Here is a 20,750-nt window from a genome sequence, read left to right as displayed (position 1 = left end):
GCACAAAACATAGCAGGTTTCTAAGTGGAACCCAGAGGAACTCCATGTTGGAAGGAGCAGGGCTGAAGAGTATGTATGGGAAGTAAACTTAGTAGGTGAACAGCCTCGTAGAATGAGTGGGGAAAGCTCTAAGCTTCAGGAGCCAGAGCGCCTACACTGGCTGGATTCCATCCAGCAGCTCTGTCCCATCCCTTCGCTGCCTCCTGGCTTTATGCACATCCCTCCCTCTCCCTGGGAAGAGGAACTGAGACAATGGACACCAGCTATTTGTCTGTGAACAAGTCACCACATGCACCTGCCCAAGTCAAGTTCTGGCCTAAGTTCTCCTGGTAGCATTACCTGAGACTTCTCTGTCCCCAACACGTTCACCATCACCTCCATCACTGTCTCGTGCATGCCAAGGACTCGCATGAGGTTGGGATGCTGGTAGAACACCTTGTTGTTCATAATGTCTCTAGGGTAAAGATTGGATAGTCTTCAGCACTTGCTTCTATCAGTGGTATGAAAATGCAGGCATGAGAAAACACACGTGCACAAACACACTGGGGGTGGAGTGACGCAAGCTGAAAGGTAGTAAGAAGGTACCAGCCAGGTGGAATAGAAGTAGAATGCCTTTTTTTTTTTTTTTTTTTTTTTAGCTGATAGGAGTATATTGTACTCTTTTACTTCCATTAAGTACTTTATTTTGAAACATTTCCTTCTAATGACATTACACAGTTGTCCTTTTGTCTTTTTGCTTGTCATAGCTTCAGAGAGCCTGAATCACTGGATTTCTCTTCCTCCATGTACTCAGTGTCTTTTTTCCCCCTCTCTCATCCTTATATCTATGTCTCTATGGACTTCAGTTTTTTTTAAATATGAAATTTATTGTCCAATTGGTTTCCATATAACACCCAGTGCTCATCCCAACAGATGCCCTCCTCAATACCCATCACCCACCCTCCTCTCCCTTCCACCCCCCATCAACCCTCAGTTTGTTCTCAGTTTTTAAGAGTCTCTTAGGGTTTGGCTCCCTCCCTCTCTAACCTTTTTTTTTTCCTTCCCCTCCCCCATGGGTTTCTGCTAAGTTTCTCAGGATCCACATAAGAGTGAAAACATATGGTATCTGTCTTTCTCTGTATGGCTTATTTCACTTAGCGTAACACTCTCCAGTTCCATCCACGTTGCTACAAAAGGCCAGATTTCATTCTTTCTCATTGCCACGTAGTACTCCATTGTGTCTATAAACCACAATTTCTTTATCCATTCATCAGTTGGATGGACATTTAGGCTCTTTCCATAATTTGGGTATTGTTGAAAGTGCTGCTATAAACATTGGGGTACAAGTGCCCCTATGCCTACCCCCAAAGGCAAGGGAATTAAAAGCAAAAATGAACTACTGGGACCTCATGAAGATAACAAGCTTCTGCACTGCAAAGGAAACAATTAACAAAACTAAAATGCAACCAATGGAATGAGAAAAGTTATTTGCAAATGACATATCGGACAAAGGGCTAGTATCCAAAATCTATAAAGAGCTCACCAAACTCCACACCCGAAAAACAAATAATCCAGTGAAGAAATGAGCAGAAAACATGAATAGACACTTCTCTAAAGAAGACATCCAGATGGCCAACAGGCACATGAAAAGATGCTCAACATCACTCCTCATCAGGAAAATACAAATCAAAACCACACTGAGCTATCACCTCATGCCAGTAAGAGTGGCTAAAATGAACAAAATCAGGAGACTATAGATGCTGGAGAGGATGTAGAGAAACGGGAACCCTCTTGCACTGTTGGTGGGAATGCAAACTGGTGCAGCCACTCTGAAAAACAGTGTGGAGTTTCCTCAAAAAATTAAAAATAGATCTACCCTATGACCCAGCAATAGCACTGCTAGGAATTTACCCAAGGGATACTGGACTTCAGTTTTCTTAATGATAGGGCTGTACCCCTCTCTTAAAGGCAATTGTACGTTAGGTACCCATGACATTTCTGGACCACAGTCTTTAAAAAAAATGAAATTAACAATGAAATATAAAAAGATTTATGTTTTAATCGGTCACTATAAATTCACATAATAATGCTGCAGGCAAATCAAAATACAGAGGCAGCCTGTGATGTGGCTGTGTAATCCCTTACGGGGTGGTTTCCCTCTGCCTGTACCCTTTCCCTTGAGTGTTGCAGCTGTCGAGAGGAGACACCACTAGGTTTTACTTGCTGCTATGTCTACCGCGAGAGTCAGGGGAGAAGCTAATTCTATGGTTTTCTTTTGCCATAAAATTCTCTTCGTTTCTGTTACATGATTCAGCCTTGGAAAGGAATTTGAAGAATGCGTGCATCCCACCCATGCCCCAACCCGGGGATCTTCAAAGTCTCTCTTCTGGGCCCCAGTGATGCTCCTTTAGTTTGCTGGCTCCAGGGTGGTGGAATGGAATATCAGGTTCTTGATTTCAAAAAGATTTTTTTTTAATTTTTTTTAACATTTATTTATTTTTGAGACAGAGAGAGACAGAGCATGAATGGGGGGAGGGTCAGAGAGAGAGGGAGACACAGAATCAGAAGCAGGCTCCAGGTTCTGAGCTGTCAGCACAGAGCCCGACACAGGGCTCGAATTCACGGACTGTGAGATCATGACCTGAGCTGAAGTCGGACACTTAACTGACTGAGCCACCCAGGTGCCCCCTGAACTTTTTTTAATGTTTATTTTTGAAGGGGGGGAGGGGCAGAGAGAGAGGGAGACCCAGCATCTGAAGCAGGCTCCAGGCTCTGAGCTGTCAGCACAGAGCCGGACCTGGGGCTCGAACTCACCAACAGTGCAATCGTGACCTGGGCCGAAGTCAGACACTCAACCGACTGAGCCACCCAGGTGCCCTAATGAGTTCTTGATTTTAATCAAGTAACATCGTGGGCTGGTCAGGTAACTTTTTTGGGCTTTGGTTTTCTCATCCCCAAAATGGAACTACGCCATTGAATTAAATTAAAGGAGATCTTTTTGATGTCTAAAATGCTATCTTTTAGATAGCATAGCTTCTAAGAGCCACGAGCTACTGTTAGGGTGAAAGGTGTCTCGTACAACTGACAAAACTGACTCCCTGGGTCAGTCCCAAGCAAAGGGAGGGATCCACCCGCAATACCTCAGAGGGAAGTCTCAGAAGAATTCCCGTCAAAAGCCCAGCTGCTCAAAACCTTTCTCTCTTGTTGATTTGAACGCTCTCCCTTCCGCTGAATTTTTTTCATTGCCACCCTGGAGTGATTTTCTTCAGACACAAATGAAGTAACTGCCTTTCTCTAAGACTCCTCCCCACTGCTTCTGACAATGTCCCTTCACCTGGGGCACACAGTCAGATCTCTCAGGTTACCAAAGGGGACGGAGACAACGAGAATGGTTTTCCAAGAGAAGTGAGATCGGGATGGCTGGGGTTTTATGCGATTTGATTCCAGAACACCTGCAGAGCAAGGTAAACCAGCTTTTCCTCTTGAAGTTCTCTGGAAAGACTCGCACTGGACTATGAATGACCTACCCCAGCCCATTGATCATGAGCAGCTCCTCTTCCTTGCCCATCCTGACACTGAGGAGGCAGCGGATCTGACCCAGGGCGGCCAACAGGTTGATGGTGTCGCTCACGGAGGCCTGACTGATGGTGTATGTCTTCCGCAGCGCCTGCAGCAGCTCCCCGATGCTGTCGTACTGCCTCCGGAGGAGGTTGAACATCATCCGGACCAACTCCGCATCCTGGATCTGGTCCTCCTGAGCCCAGCGGATCATGGTCTGTGAGATGAGCTCCTTCAAGGTCGCTAGAGGGACAACACAGAGGACCGGTACTGTGACTGTCATGGCTCCGGGAGAGCTGGGTAGCTCAGCCACTCCAGTCAACACTAAGACAACATCAGGGGTCAAGGTTAAAACATTCTTTTTCTAAGGGTGGAACACGGCATGCAGAGAAATGAAATATATCATCAAAAAACATGTATGTGAGCCATACTACAAGAAAAAGGTATCTCCATTTTGAATTCAGGGTGCTAAATATTTTAATTCAATGAAGTTTGAATCGATATTGGAAATAAAAGACTCAGTAAGACACTGTCCTTGTTTTTAGAGTGCTCACAAACCAGCTCTTTACATTTTCATTTTGATTTTATGAAGAACAACTTTTACCTTTATTTTATAATGCAATGTAAGAAATACTACCACGTGCAAGTGCCATGGGACAGAGCTGCGGGAGTGGGGGGCAAAGGCACGAGAAGATGACACTGGTCACTGCGTCTTTAGAGTCAAGTGATATTAAGCATTGGATTTTCTCTACCATGGATACTATTCCCCAAGCACTTTAAATATACCACATACCACAAACTGAATAAACCATGCCGTTGATTCTAGACCTTGAGAAGATATTTTGGCTGACATACACATAGAGCTACGTTAGGAGATGGAAAGAAACAGATGAAGAGCGTTCTGTTATGTCTGAAGACTGCACTCGGATATATGACTATCACCTCCTTGTTGTGACTGTGTTGCCCTGGATCTTTGGCAGGGGGTCAGCTAACAAGGCATCGCGACTACTTTCAGAAGCATCAGGAGAAAGGCCAGTATGGCATTGAGTTTAGAAGCTCACACTGGTTACAAAGAAAAACCACTGGCTTCACAGGTAAAGGAGAAGTCACTGAAGTGGGACTTGAACCAACTGTGGGACCTTCAGAGGTTGAAGTGAGTGGCTCCTGAAAAGTGCTGGCTGGCACTGTGAGGGAGCATAGTCAGCAGGGACATGTAGGGGTACCAGGGTGGCTCCATCAGTTAAGCGTCTGACTCGTCATTTCAGCACAGGTCACAATCCAAAGGTTTGTGAGTTTGAGCCCCGCATCAGGCTCTGTGATGACATCATGGATCCTGTTTGGGATTCTCTCTTCTCCCTCTCTCTTTCTCAAAATAAATAAACTTAAAAAAAGGTAAGAAGGGAGAGGCAGATCTGAGGTGGAGGACAGGACGAAAGAGGGCCTGCCAGAATGGCTAGGAGGGCACTGCTGTCCCCTCCCTGTGTCTCACACACATACACACTTCCAGAAAATGCCATGAGAGGAGTGAGAAATGCTGCTCTGAAATAACAATCGCCTCCAAGTCTGGCTCTGCCTATCACATTCCAGAAAGGTATAGATGGCATCAAGATCCTTCATTTGGACCTGGTGATAAAGGCAGAGCTCAGGGGACCATAAAGGTTACTCGGTCCATCAGTGGAGGCATTGGGAACAAGCTCAGAGGGCTGCCTTTGGTAGCCTGCACCACCTCTAATAGTCAAGGTTCTTACCTCCATGTCATTATATATGGCAGATGTCTGCTCTACATACAGTCTTGGCTCATCGTAAGGATATAAAAATAGAACTTGGTTACCAAAGCTTCACAAGAGATCGAGATGTAAAGGATGAATTTAACTTACTGCTGGGTCTATCAACCCTGTGGGTGTTTCAGGTTCAGACGAGAGACAGGCTGAAAAACTTAAAAAAGGATACCCAGAGCAGAGAGAAGCAAAGTTAAAAGATGTTCCTAAGAGATCTCACTAGGCAGGGATTGCTGACTAATACCTGTTAGGTTAGGTAATATCTCTATCCTCTGGGGAAAAATAAGTTATTTATGGGCCAGGATGGGCTCGTGTCAGGAACTTGTTTCCTTGCTGGTCAAATGTAAGAGGTCCTGTTTCTTCTAGTTAATAGTCACAGTAAAAATCAAAGCATGACAAAACCATAGACACTTCAAGTTTTTCCAGTCCCGTAAGTCTAATTCCTCCTTAAGCCTACATTGTGATCATGGTTTTCTCTCCACTAATAACCAAATTCTCTGCTGGGATAATAATCACAGTCCTTGCCACACACGAAAAGCAGCAACCAGAAATGTTAATCAGCTCAAGGACCATCCTCTTTTCAACAGGGAGGGTTACAGAGTCATAAGGAAACCAAGTAAGTATTAGCTTTCCCTTGACCTGGCTTTCAGATTCATTCAGGATTCTGGTGAGTGCTTAGCCACACACTGATTTAATAATCCAAATCAACGTTTATAGAGAATGGAACATTCACAGCCAAACACCTCTCTAGAGGGCAAATGAGAAAGGAGACAGCCCTTTATTTCAAAGAGTAGAGCAGGAAGCACCCCACGGGTTCTCTGTCCAGGTCAGCCTTCCAGTAAGTATGAGAGAACGGGATAAGCCATTATGTGTGTGTGACCAAGCGGAAGCTTGGTTAAAATACAAAAACAAAACAAAACAAAAAGAGCCAACAAAAAACAACAACAAATAACAAAACAAAACGTGGCCCCAAGACCCTGAAAGAAAAAGCAAGACTCATGGTCATGTTTTGGATGGACAGATGTCATTTAGTGGAAGGCATGACATTGAAGGCCATTCTTGTAGGATGGGGTTTCCAATTATGAGACCGAGGTCCAGGAAGGGAGAGAAAGAGTAACTACAAGAAGAAAGAAAACTTGGGAGAGGTGGCGGGGGAGGAAATATCCCCACAAGAGCCCTGGAAGCATAGCATCTTTGGTGGCCTGACATATGCTAGAGACCCAGCAGCCACCAAGCAAACTTGGCTGAATTGAGGACTTTCTAGTCCTCTGAACACTTTCGGGCCTGAAAAAATGGAGTTGGCACCCCCAGCAGTGATGCTATTGAAAATTCCTCAGATTTTAATTAGCTCCCATGAACTAGCTGCAGAGTAGCATAAATGTACCGGGGTCCAGAGGTTAAAAATAATACACTTTCTAGCATGTGGTAGGCTCTCCATATACAGCTGAAGATTAAAATAACTAATGCATATAACTATGTCTGGCACATACGTGAGCTTAATAAAGGTTAACTATTCTGCTATCGATATCAGACTTTGTAAAAGTGTGGGCCACAGACCCTTAGGGATCCCAAGGCCCTTTAGGTGGTTTGCAAGGCCAGATGGATTTTCATAATAACTCTAAGATGTTTTTTGCCTTTTTCACTGTGTTGACAGCTGCCCTGATGGTGGAGAAGCATGGTGGGTAAAAAGGGGTGGTGCCTTAGCGGGAATCTAGGCAATAGCACCAAACATCAACCTTTACCAACACACCCCCAGAAAGATGCTCAGTTTCACGTAAGAGTGTCCTATAGGAAATATAAAAAATTTATATTTCGTTAATAACAATTTCAATGTACATCTTTCCAACCTCCTGTGGGACAAAAAGGGAAGTATGTGCACAGCACATCCCCAAATGAAAGGTCAGAGGATTTCGTGAGGAGAAGCACTTGTGTGGTGGCTTGAGTTATGAGCTAACCTGGCTGCTCATTTCATGGAATGCTATTTTTAATGAAAAGAACGGCAGACAAACTGGGCTGGCTAATCAGACTTGGGTGAATGACAGACATGTCTTTACAAATGAAGGAAGTAAGCTCATCACTTCAAGGAAAACAACGGATGGTATCTTTTGCCAGTAACATAATCTGAGCTTTCAAGTAAAAACCAGAATTTTAGAAAACGTTTATCTGCACAGTGAGTGTGACAGCTTCCCAGTACTTAAAGGCCTTCTCATTACATCATTAATGTTAACAAATATGATTTCTAAAATATTTTATAATGAAGTATGTCAACATTTGGAAGTTCTGCGTAACTTGGTGAGGCAATAATTTCCCGATGACCAAACCATGATGTTACGAAAACATTCATGGGTAAAAGATCCCTTCAAGATCAAAGACACACCAATGAGTTTTCATATAACCAAGTACAAACATTTCCTTAATGAGGTTGCAGGTTCTACATGGCAGTGAACTTTTGAGAACCTATTACTTGTTGAATTTTGAGGTAGTATCGAAGAAGACTATGTGCAATTATCTGAGAAGGTTATTAAAATACTCTCCCCCTTTCCAGCTATATATCTCTTTGAGGCCAGTTTTCTCCCTATTTTTTTTTTTTTTTAATTTTTTCTTTCAACGTTTATTTATTTTTGGGACAGAGAGAGACAGAGCATGAACGGGGGAGGGGCAGAGAGAGAGGGAGACACAGAATTGGAAACAGGCTCCAGGCTCTGAGCCATCAACCCAGAGCCTGATGCGGGGCTCGAACTCACGGACCGCGAGATCGTGACCTGGCTGAAGTCGGAGGCTTAACCGACTGCACCACCCAGGCACCCCATCTCCCTATTTTTTAACCAGGTATAAGAACCCAGCTCATCTTCTATTATTAATCTTCATTAGAGATTTACAAAAATACAAAACAATGTCACTCTTCTCCTTATTCTTGTTTTGAAAAATTAAATCATTTCTCACAGAAATATATTATTTACATAACATGTAATGGGTTGTTTAAAAACGTTTATTTTGAGAGAGAGAGCACGCACGCATGCACAGGGGAGGGGCAAAGAGAGAGAATCCCAAGTAGGCTCCACGCTATCAGTGCATAGACCAATGTGGGGTTCGAACTCACAAACAGTGACATAATGACCTGAGCTGAAGTCAGCTGCTTAACCCACTGAGCCACCCAGGAGCCTGTAGAGCAAAGCTTTCTGTAGGTAACAGCCTGGATTTCCAGTATTAGTGAGAGTAATGTCATTGCTGAAGGGTCAGCTAATGTGGGGCTAAGAATTAAATGCCTCCCTATCCTACAGCCCATTTCTCTGTGTGTCCAACTGTCCTGGCTACAAGCAGGCCAACCACGACCCTGTGGCCTTGATGTGAAAGCCACCTACCCCGCTCCTTGCTCTGGAGATGACGGATCTTGAACCCAAATTGATATAAAGAGGGAAGCAGCTAGAGCCCTTCAGGCTGGCAGGGAGCCCCTCGGTGATGGAGGAACAACGGCCAGAATCCTTCCTAACTGCCAAGATTCAAATGGTTCCTTAACCCTCATTTATTTCTCAGTATGAGGTGTCTCACTCACCTTATTCCCACATTTCATCTACCTCCAATCCAGAAATATGGATGGCTTCCTAAGCTGTCGCTTTCCCAGTTCAGACCAGAGATATTTGATTACAATCACACAGCCTAATGGAACAGGGCTCCATCGTAACTGGACAGAAAGCTTTGCTTTCTGATCATGGCCATCACCTCAACATAGACCCTTCTGTACAAATCAATGCTTTTCCAACTTTCTGGTCTCAAGACCCCTTTTACACTCTGTAAAAATTATCAAATCCCTCAAAAAACTTTAGTTTATGTGGAATATATCTACCAATGTTACTGAGTTAGAATTTAAAACTGCTGTCAGCATGGAGTCTGCTTCAGATCCTTTCTCCCCACCTCTCTCTACCCTTCCCCTGCTCACTCACTCTCTCTCTCTCTCTCTCTCTCTCTCTCAAAAAAAAAAGAAAAAAAGAAAAAAAAAAAAGCTTTGCTCTGGAGTCACTGGGTACCTGGGCCTCAGGACATGGCTCATTTGCAAGTTCTTGCTGTCCTCATCTTAGCAGTGGAGTTAACTCCAATTGTATCAACTCCTAACAAGCTAACTAATTGAGTAGTGTTTTCTGTTAAGTGCCCAACACTGAGGTAAGTAGTCTGTATGAAACTATTTTGAGACCCAGGGATTACCCGAAGCCTCTTAGTTGGGGAAACTAAATACATGTGTGAGGCATTTAATGAGGAGTAACCAGTAAGATAATGGGTAAAACTGCATTGTCCAAGACATTTAGGAAACCAGACAATTCATAGAAAGCCACAATTTCTCTAGTAATACAAAAACTCAAAAGAAATTAAAGACATGATCAGATCTTCCTCTCTTACTTTTTTCCCCAGTGGGTCCTTCATCTAAAGCTCTTCCCACTTCTTGAAGAGGTCACATTACACAGCGACTAAAGAAGCAGGGAAGAAAGAGTTCTAACATAAAGAGGGCCCCTCCCAGGAATGCATGAAGTGATCTGATAGGAAAGACACCACCCTTGGCTATGGCTATTTTGGAATGCGGTCTTTCAAGAGCTGATCCATACAAGTAGTCCCTGTAGTAAATACTTGTATGTTTTTCTATCAGTGGTGGAATGCCAACAAATTTGGTAGGACCTTCAAACAGCAAAGGGAGTCAATGCTTGAGATATATTTATACCTCTTTCATAACCACAAATATATTAACAGCAGTTGCAACTAAATACTGATTTCATTTCTGTTGCTTTTCTAAGCTCATCTTTGGAAATGCTGGCCTTTAATAACTAAAAAGACATTTCAGTATGCATAAGAAACATGACTCCTGAGGAGCAAAGACTCCAGGAGAAAGGTAAGGGTGAAGTGGGGAAGTTAACTCTACTGTTTGCTATTATGTACGGCCTCATTTTATTCCCTGACACATGCACACGCCCCCAAGTACATGTGCCTCATAACTCTACTCAGAACCCCTACCACAGAGGTGCCTGGGTGGCTCAGTCAGTTAAGCGTCTTTTTTTTTTTAATGTTCATTTATGTTTGAGAGAGAGAGACAGAGCATGAACAGGAGAGGGACAGAGAGGGAGACACAGAATCCGAAGCAGGCTCCGGGCTCTCAGCTGTCAGCCCAGAACCCGATGTGGGGCTCGAACTCACAAACCATGAGATCATGACCTGAGCCAAAGTCAGAACCTTACCTGACTGAGCCACCCAGGTGCCCCTAAATGTCTGACTCTTCATCTCAGATCAGGTCTTGATGTCAGGGTTGTGAGTTGAAGCCCTGTGTTGGACTCTGCACTGGGTGTGAAACCTACTTTAAAAAATAAAAAAAGAACCCCCGCCAGATGTAATAAAGTTGCTTCCACAGTCTTTGCTACAACTCTAGGATTTTTCATTCATGACTTATCTGTTTCAAAAAGGTCTTGCCAAATGCACTAGATGGTTTAGTTTAGGAGGTTTTTTGTTCTTATTTCAGAGAGAGAGAGAGAGCGCGCGAGAGAGCACAAGCACATGAGAGAGAACAAGTGGTAAACAGGGGCAGAGGGAGGGAGGAAGAGAGAGAGGAGAAAGAGAACCTTAAGCAGGCTCCTAACATAGGGCATGATCCCATGACTCTGGGGTCATAATCTGAGCCAAAACGAAGAGTCAGACACTAAACCGACTGAGCCACTGAGACGCCCCAAGCTCATGAGGTTTTTAAACAGCTACAGTGTTCTTTTCAAAAAGAAAAAAAAAAGTGTAACCAAACATTTGTTTCGTGATGAGATGTGAATCCTACAAAACAGAATGTCTTAATGAAGCTAGTCATGTACATATAGTTCCCTTGATAATTATAAATGGCTTCATTTAAGAAATTATTAACATTCTAACTTGCCCCACTTTTGTAATTAGTGTAATTAGGGATAGTCACAGTTAGGCAATTATATCAGATACACCATCTAGAAACTGCATTTTAAATAATTGTTTAGGCTAACTCAAAAGTGAAATATTTCTAAGGTACTGTATTGTTTAGGGGAAACTTGATGCCTGAAAGACACTTTCAAAGAAAAATAGCTACTCTGCTACTTGATTTCTGGACTAGCCAGACATTACTTACAAGAAAAAAGGATTACAAGTGCCCTTAAGTTAGAGCTAGCCTTAGTACATCAGTGCGGAGGCTCAGCTATGATTTATTGTTAGGTTGTTTACTGGTCTCCACTTGTCATTCTGTAACCTACTATTGATCCTCAAACCCCAAGCCTAAGTTCTGTGACACTTACAAGAAGGTTCCCCAGAGTTACCCACTATATTTGGCGAAACGCTTCTCTAAATGATCAAATTACCAGCTTCGCAATTGCAATTCCAATGAGAAAAAGATCATCTACTCTCATGGTACAGGTTTTAAGCTACTGAGGTCTGGAAAGAATTCTTCCTTTTCATCTCTAAATTTAGATCAGTCCAAGTGGCCATCGTGTCCTGAAATACATGATTATCAAAGAGCAGATGTTGGCCACTGGCAAAGCAAATCCCTGAAGCTTACGGATCCCAAACCTAAGCTGGTGTTACATTTCTGTGAGTGTGTTCTTCCGTCTGGGTCAGTTTGGAAGAAAACATCTTCCAATTATGTTGACAAGAGGGAGCAAACACAATTGCACTGTACTTAGTCTCAACTTAGAAAGCAATTTATAATACTCGTGCTTACAATGGGAAAAGAAAAATAATTATGTGCATCTAAATTATGTGCACTTATTTTTAAATTCTAGGTGATTAAAAAGTCAGCTCGTGATATGCTGTAAATGCTCTGGAGGCATTAACAGGTGGTAGATCATTTCCAAGCATAAAGAATGCGTGTATTTTGACCTCTGCTTTCTTCCCCTGTGGTGGGCTGAAGAATGACCTCCCCAAAATGTTCACCTCCTAATTCTCAGAACCTGTGAATATATTACCTTAGATGGCAAAAGGCACTTTGCGTTTGTGATTAAATTAAGGGCCTTGAGATGGGGAGATTATCCTGAATTATTACTCAGGTGGGCTCAGGATAATCACAAGGGTTCTTCTAAGAAGGAGGCAGGAGGGTCAAAGTCCTAGAAGGAGCTGTGATGACAGAAGAGATCGCACTGGTACCATTGCTGGAAAGAGCCACTAGTCAATGCAGGTAGCCTTTGCGATGTGGCAAATTCAAGAAATGGATCTTCTCCTAGAGCATCCAGAAGGAATGCGATACTACTAACCCATTTTAGACTCGTGAACTCCGGAACTGGGTGATAATAAATTCGCATTGTGTGAAGCCATTAAGTTCACGGTAATTCATTGCCGTATATTAGAGAACTAATATACTCCCACTGGTACAAAGTCCTGGTTGAGAATACTTGAAGCTCTCCAGATCAGACTGGAGAGGCTCAGTGACCAAGCTGCTACAGAAGAGCTCATAGAAGCTGGGTCCTGAGAGAGATCCAGTTCTGTTTTTGCTGAGGAAACCAGAGTGACAGGGCTACCGACACCTTGAACTGCCTGGGTCTTGCCCAGAGCTTGCGTCAAACCAGAACAACATTAAATGCAGAAAGCACCAATTGCACAACCGCTATGGCCCATCAGATAATGTACACAGAGTGCAGAGGGCACGTTCCTTAGTTCCTGTAACACAGCTTTGTGGCCTCTACTCTCCCTCTGGACGTCAAGAGCTAGAACCGCCTGCATTCCAGCACCAACCACTGAGTATTGGAAGATGACAGCCATCATGGCATCATGAATATTCCTAACCACATATCAAGAATCCATTTGCTCCTTCCTTTAAAAAAATTTTTTTTAACGTTTATTTTTATTTTTTTTTTTATTTAAAAAAAAATTTTTTTTTCAACGTTTATTTATTTTTGGGACAGAGAGAGACAGAGCATGAACGGGGGAGGGGCAGAGAGAGGGGGAGACACAGAATCGGAAACAGGCTCCAGGCTCTGAGCCATCAGCCCAGAGCCCGACGCGGGGCTCGAACTCACAGACCGCGAGATCGTGACCTGGCTGAAGTCGGACGCTTAACCGACTGCGCCACCCAGGCGCCCCTTAACGTTTATTTTTAAAGAGAGACAGCATGTGAGAGAGGGGCAGAGAGAGAGAGAGAGAGTGGGGGGCAGGCAGAGAGAGAGAGGGAGACACAGAATCTGAAGCAGGCTCTAGGCTCCCAGCTGTCAGCACAGAGCCCGATGTGGGGCTGGAACCCATGAATCGTGAGATCATGACTTGAGCCGAAGTTGGATGCTTAACCGACTGAGCCACCCGGGCGCCCCATCTCCTTCCTTCTTCTTAATAGAACTTGATTTTGCATAGCTATCTGCCTCTCCCTCTTATGGCCCATGAACACTGACCCAATCCCACTCCACAGGTAGGCTCTGCTGACATCCATCATCCAGCACATTTTATTTTCTAGGTCACGCTCAATGGTTCGTAAGCTGGCCCGCGACCAAGTTCTCCGATCAAAGGTAATCTCAGAATCCTTGCTTCCAATACCTGGGCAGGAGAAATGGTCTTGCTTTTCCCTTGGACACTGTGGCACGTGGATATGAGGCCGAGAGTTGCAGCCCCCACCCTGCTGCCAGCCTGAGGGCAGAGCTAGAACAGGAGCAGCCGTGGGAAGAAGGAGCAAAGCCACGGGTTTCACTCAACCCGCTGGCTGGCTCCATCTCTACCTTCCAGGTACACCAGTCCAGGAAGCCTTTTACTGGCTACTCTACCTGAGTTGGATTTTCTGTTCTGTTTTGCTGCAAACATCTGAAATAATAAATGTGGAGACCAAGTTCTTAGGACTCACACTTTGTATATCCGCTTCAGAAGCTGGGAGGCATACCAACCTCTAAGTACTGGAACATTACACCGAGCAGTATTTCACGGAATCCTTATCTCCCTGCCCCCATGAGGTAGGGACATCATTACTCTCATTTTGCAGACAAGAAAATGGAAACATATGGAGGTTTAGAAACTGGCCCAACATCACACTTAGTAAATGACAGAGCTGGGATCCAAACCTCGGCTGCTGGAATCTAAACTAATCTACTTTTCTGGCTGAGAGCTGCTTACTTTCTATAGCTTCACAAAATCCGGAAAAATACCTATCCTTATTACTGCTTTAAATTCATATTATACTGCCTAGATGCTCTTTTAAACAATGATGTGGATTCAGAAATAAATAAAATCATAAAGTTTTGGGTCTTTTTGTAGCTGATGCTGAGCTAGGAAGATTATTCACATTCCCAGAGCTTTGATCTCTTCACCAATAAAATCAAGTTAGCGAAAGAAAGTTCATGCTGAAGGAAGTGAATGGACAGCTGATGTAGTGACAAGAGTGCTGGCTTCTTTGTTCTGGCTCTGGCTGTGTTACCTTGGTCAAGTCACTTTACCTCTCTGCGTCCCTATGCATTTCTACCAAGTCACAGGTGGCTTAATACTCTAGAACTCTATGTTTACCTAACCTGTTGAGCTATTGGAAAGGGTTGTACTAATTAAAATGGCAGATTTTACCGGGTTCACTGGGTTAAAGCAATGAGCACCAAGAATTTTACCCCCACCTTCTAGTGCCCACCTGTCATATCAGGATGTCACCCAGCTTGCTTTTATTAATAGCAAAACTGGAGATCAAAGAAATAAAACAAAATGTTAAAATCCAGCGGTCAGTGACCACAGCAAATGGCCAGGGCTGAGGCATCACCGTATACCATGAATCACTCACATGGGGGAGATGAGCGGTGGCAGCTTGATGGCTCTTTTGACGGCTGTCTTGAATGCTGACAGAGAAAGGACCTTTCCCCCGTCAGGGGTCCAAGAGCACAGTAACACCCTCTTGAGTTAGTGGGTAAGACTGAATATGAAGGTCTCATGCCCTCTGTGCTCTGTGCCCCAGAGCTTCCCTCTGGGCTGAAAGTCTGGTCTGCTTCACAAAGTGGCCAAACACCTACTATTTATTAGCAGCGAAGGTCAGGGAGAAAGTTAAACCCATGGACTCTGAGGAGACTTGGAAAATTCATCACGCTAATTTCTCTGTGCCTTCCCGGGGCCTCCCTGGCCCAGGAGGTACAGTCAGTGCCACTTTTGCTTAGTTTCACTGGAACGAGAATATTACCGGGATCGTGGAGGACAAGATGACGAGGCTTTCTGGAAACCTGAAAGGGAGAAGCCTGTAAAGACAGTCTGGAGCACTGCTCTTGGAGCTGCTCCTTTCTCCATTTACTCATCAGGACACCGCTGCCAGAGACCCAGCGAACGGCGTGTGATGGTCCAAGGCCGGCCCCGGACAACCCGTGAGGGCACCCAGCCTCCCTTCATCCGAGCTCTGTATTTAATTTTTGGATGTGTACACCTGTCTCCTCTATTGGCAGGGGAATAGGGTACAAGTTCAAGCTGCCTGCTAAAACATTCTAGTTCTTATCACAGAAATTATAGCCAATGTTCACTAAGAGCTTCCTGTGCATCAGACCCTGTGCTAAATGCTGTACCTGAGTTATCATTTATTCCTTTTTGGTTAAGGTAGACATTTGATTGATTGATTGATTGATTGATTTGGCATGCATGAGCAGGGGAGGGACAGAGAGGGAGAGGGACAGAGGGAGAGAGAGAACCTCAAGCCTGACACCAGGCTCCATCCCACCACCCCGGGATCATGACCCGAGCTGAAATCAAGAGCCAGACACTCAAAGAACTGAGCCACCCAGGCACCCCGTCATTTATTCCTTACAACCACTGTGTAAGACAAGACAGATGTGGCAGGGACCGAGTTTCCCCCACAGTGAGGGCCATGTTAGCCTGATCCTCACTCTATCCCTTCTTTAGGCAAAGAAGCAGTTCAATTTAAGAAACAAACCTGTAACTAGGGGGTCCGCTGAGGCAGCCATGGCTGGGCGTGCTGCACGGGACGAGCAGCACTGGAGATGGCGCCTCGTGCCTCTATGCACAACTGGTGTGAACCCCACAATCCCCCCAGTCAGGCTGGCCCGGCTGCCCTTGAACGTGGCTCTCAGGGAAGGCTGTGCGTGGATGGCCACATGGCTGATGTATATTTCTGCTGAACCCGTTTCTAAATTTCCCTCCTCAGCGGTTTTCTGCCTTGGCCAGAGCCTCCCATCGGGGAGGGTGGAGACAAGCGTGGAAGCAAAGTGCTGCACCCCCAGGACCGTTTCCCCAGCCAGCCGGACACGCCGTCGGCACCCGAGGCCGCCCCGCCAGCCGCCAGCGCACTGGGCTTGAGCGGTGAAGCTGGCTGCTGCCACTCCATCTCTGCTGCCCCCTGGGGTCTCATCCATCATACGGAGATAATTAGCCTGTTGTTTTTGGAATCAGCCAACCAGCCTCATAATCACTTTCTCAAAAACATTCCAGAGATTAAATGACCAATGACGACGCCGGGGAGAAGAGCACAGAGAACAGCTGTGGCTGCTCATGTGTTTGGGAAGGAAATCCCTGACACGAAGATGGGGCGGAAACCGGACAGCAAAGGGCTCGGGGCCCTGAGGTCTCTGTCTTGACTCTTCTAGAAAAGCAATCGAATCACTTTTATTTCAGTTCCTGTGTGTATTCAGTCTGGAGAATAGACCGAGGATGAGGTGAGCTATAGACCATAGGTCCTCAAGGTCTGTGCTCCCCACCCCTGTCCTGCCACCCCCACGGCCCCGTCCCAGGCACCCCTACACGGTGCTCTGAAAGAGTGTGGGCCCTGGGCATGGAACATGATCCCAGTCTGGGCCAGTTCTAACTTGGTGTAGAAACCTTGTCCAAATTATTTTGCTTCTCTCTCCATTGCCTGACATGCAAAATGGGAACCTGGCTGTCACCGAGCCTAATTGTTTGCTGCAAGGGGTAAATCAGGGGAGCTAACGTGAAGTGTCTACCACAATGCCTTGTGATTATTTTAGGTCTACTCCAGTAATCCAGGAGATTTCTTTATTTTAAGGTCAGCTAATTAACAGCCTTAACTGTGTTTGCACCCTAAATTTTCCTTTACCATTTAATACATGGGTTCCAGGAATTAGGACGGGGACATTGTTGGGGCCATTATCCTACCCACCACACCATCCTTAATTCAAGTCCTTGGAGCTTCTCATCTAGAGCACTGCAATGACATCTCATGGGCTCCATGCCTCCAGTGACCCTGCACTGCAATCCTTTAGATTCCTATCCTGTTAAAGCAGAATTAACTAGTGTGTGATACAGTGCCTGAGAAATGGTAAGTGATTACCATTTTTTAAATTTATTTTTGAGAGAGAGAGAGGGAGCGTGTGCTAGTGAGCACAGAAGCAGGGGAGGGGCAGAGAGAGGGAGAGAGAGAGAATCCCAAGCAGGCTCTATGTTGTAAGCACAGAGCCCGACATGGGGCTTGATCTCACCAACTGTGAGATCATGACCCGAGCTGAAATCAAGAGTCAGATGCTTAACTGACCAGCCATCCAGGCATCCCCAAACGTTTTAATGCCAAATATAGTTAAAATTAAGTGCATACTCTATGCCAGTCACACTTAAAAATACTTTGAATTTTTAACTAATTTAATCTTCATGTCAACTAAGTAAGGTATTAGTGCCATGTCCGTTTTACAGATGAGACAACTGAGGCACAGAGAGGCCATCACATGCTCAGTCTTACCGAGATTGTGTGGCAGAGCAAGAATTTAAGACCAGGTGGCCTAAGTCTAGAGCCCTATGCTCCTAACTACCTCACTACTTTGAGTAAATGAAGAATTTAGTCCTCAAAGACCTTTCATAGCCACTGCCTGATGGGGAGTAAGGGGGGCGCAGGATATTATTATATAAATAATATGGATGGCAACTAGACCCAGGTAACAATGGTTTGAACTTTTATGCCACTACTGTGTGACCCTATAAAGTTGCTTAGGATTAAGCAACTTCGGTTTTAAGAAGATTAAGAAACTTCACTCTTCACTTCACTTTCTTCAATTAGAAAATAGGAATAAAATCATCTACTTCAGCTACTGCCTATTGTGAGAATTACATGAGGTAACAGAGAAGTGCTTCACCCAAGGCTCAGGACACAGCGGGTACCATGTAAATGTTAACCCCTCCCTCCCTGCAAATGGATACAAGTGATAGGTCACACTCTAAGGCTAACTGTAGTTGAGTGATTGGATTTTCCAGCCACTCTGTCCTAACACCACTCTACTACCCTCTACCCCATTCTTTTCCTTTTAGAATTCAACCAATCTCAACTGGTTGCTGCTCCTGGACTATGACCTGAACTTTTCTCGTGGGGACCTTCACTGAAGCTGATCTTTTCATCAACAATGTCTGTCCCTTCTTGGGGCACCTGGGTGGCTCAGTCAGTTAAGCACTAGTCTTCGGCTCAGGTCATGACCTCACGGTTCGTGGGTTCGAGCCCCGTGTCGGGCTCTGTGCTGACAGCTAGCGCCTGGAGCCTGCTTCGGAGTCTGTGTCTCCCACATTCTCTCTGCCCTTTCTTGGTCTACACTCTTGTCTCTCTCTCTCAAAAACAAACAAACATTTAAAAATTCTTTTAAAAAATGTCTGTCCCTTATCTTATCTACTGATCTATGTTCTTTATGGACATTTTCCCAATTCCTCCTCTGGCCACCTCCTGTATTTTATCTGCACTTTTATTCTACCATAGTCACCCTCATGATTACATTGAGTTTCCTGCCCACACCCATTTCCTCCTTTGTTCAGAAGGTCCTCATTTTCATCATCTTTACGAGCCTATGACTAACATATACTGGAGGTCGGAAAGGAAAGATCTGTGACAATGAATTAAATGTGGCACAAAGACCCAGTGAAGAAAACAAACAGGGACACAGACATTCCACGTAAGGCAGAAGGTCATACAGGCCCCGTGAGAAATTCTGTGGAATGGCTGGGGCCGAAGGACGGAGGATGAGGTTGAAAGAAAGACTTCACAGAGGAGGTGTCTGTGCATGTACATCATGGGGAGAGGCTTGTGGGACAGAATCTGAACAGGCTTACAAATATTGCCTGAGTGCCACAGATGCATCTATCACTGAATTATCCCACTTTGCGTATTTGTGCTGGGCTCCAGGACTTATTTTTGTAGTGAACAGGATTTTCCCTTCCTCAGCACTCAGTAAGCTGCAGCATTTAGGCAGGAGAGAATTTCGGTTTGGGTTCTTAGGCTGTTCGGTAATGGGGCAAGAGTGGACACAAGTAGCAGCTTTCTTTGTAGAGAGAAGATAATGGAAAAACCTCCATGCTTCGGGAAGGCATTCAGTGAATGAGAGAGAGAGAGGAACACACCAACTTGGAGCAGGAAAGTGACAGGTGATCTTCATTTTGTTAATTTCAGAATTTAGCAGAAACAGCGGGTTGGTCTCTTCTGGAGGAGTAACTCAGTGGCAACACATTTATATTCAAGAAACCTTGCTTAAACTGTCATGTGTGAGAAGCCCTGGCTCAGAACAGGCAAAAGATTTTCTCGGGAATTTGCTGGATTAGGATATGCCAGAGAAATGTGACTTAGTGTGGCAGGCTGCTACTGTTGGGTCTTTTTTACTTCTTCATTATCATATGATCTTTTAATAAAGATTGTAACAGCTTTCATCAACAATATGGCTTAGAGTTAGTTTAAGCAGATCCTTGGAACTCTGAGCCAGCTAGCAGGATTCTCATGAAGCTCAGGACCCTGTTGATTCCTCTTTTCTAGAAAAAGTGAGGTTTTCCTGCAGGTCAATTGGCCAACACCAACCGCTCATAGAGGAGGAAGTGTACCACCCACCCTGAACCCTCCGAGAGTACAGATCTTTGGCTTGGTCAACTTGGGCATGTTAGAATTCTGATTTCTGTTGGGTCACAAGCATGAGTTACCTCACAAGTGCAGTAAGCCAGATAAAAAGATGATGGCTTTAAAAAGCCATTGGGTATGCCATAGCTATGTCAGAGGCTTCACGGGACAATGGAAAGAGCACGAAACCAGAGCCAGAAAACGTGAAGCAAGCCACGGCTTTACTCAGCTCAGTTACCTTGTGCCAGTGACATTCAGTCACCTGGAAAGTTTTCTGGAACCAGGGAGTGGTGGCAAGAGTAAATGAATGAACAAGTATCCCTTCATTCTTCAGAGTCCTATTTTCATCAACTACACGATAGAAGAGTGAAAAAAAAACACTAGTAATAAACTAATAACATGTGAAGTACTTGAGGAATTGTCAATTCCCTTTCCCATGTTATTCTCTGTAATTTCAGGATTTTATCAAATGTAAGGGTAAGAACAGTCACGTAATAACATAATAACGTGGACAAAGTTACTAATACCGGAAAGTATTTTGACCCTTTTATCACAACTGGCTATGTATTCAGAAACACTGTCTCCAATTTCGGTGGTGTGGCAGTTAAACCATTCCCAAGATTTTCTCCTCATATGTCAGGCCTGTGTGAGAGGCTTTATGTCTCTGGAACATTTGGAAGAGGACCCACATGGTG

The 20,750-nt window shown here is 44.6% G+C and overlaps 1 protein-coding gene across 19 annotated transcripts in view; it reads right to left on the bottom strand.

The window, feature by feature from the left end:
- The window catches only part of RYR3 (ryanodine receptor 3), a 529,106-nt gene that overhangs the window by 146,440 nt on the left and 361,916 nt on the right, over nucleotides 1-20,750 (bottom strand). For all 19 annotated transcript variants that reach the window (XR_006704802.1, XR_006704801.1, XM_045450137.1 and 16 more), the window contains exons 39-40: nucleotides 3,507-3,780; nucleotides 340-454 (exon numbers count right to left, since the gene is read on the bottom strand). Coding sequence is in view for 17 of the 19 variants with exons in the window: in XM_045450137.1 (XP_045306093.1) it covers nucleotides 340-454; nucleotides 3,507-3,780 (389 nt within the window). In the remaining 2 variants the exon portion in view is untranslated. The remainder of the gene's footprint in view (nucleotides 1-339; nucleotides 455-3,506; nucleotides 3,781-20,750) is intronic.

The sequence above is a fragment of the Leopardus geoffroyi genome, chromosome B3 (assembly GCF_018350155.1).
Source record: "Leopardus geoffroyi isolate Oge1 chromosome B3, O.geoffroyi_Oge1_pat1.0, whole genome shotgun sequence".
Classification (NCBI taxonomy): Eukaryota; Metazoa; Chordata; class Mammalia; order Carnivora; family Felidae; genus Leopardus; species Leopardus geoffroyi.
Note: the sequence above shows the minus strand (reverse complement) of the source record. Positions and strands in the feature narration are given on the sequence as shown.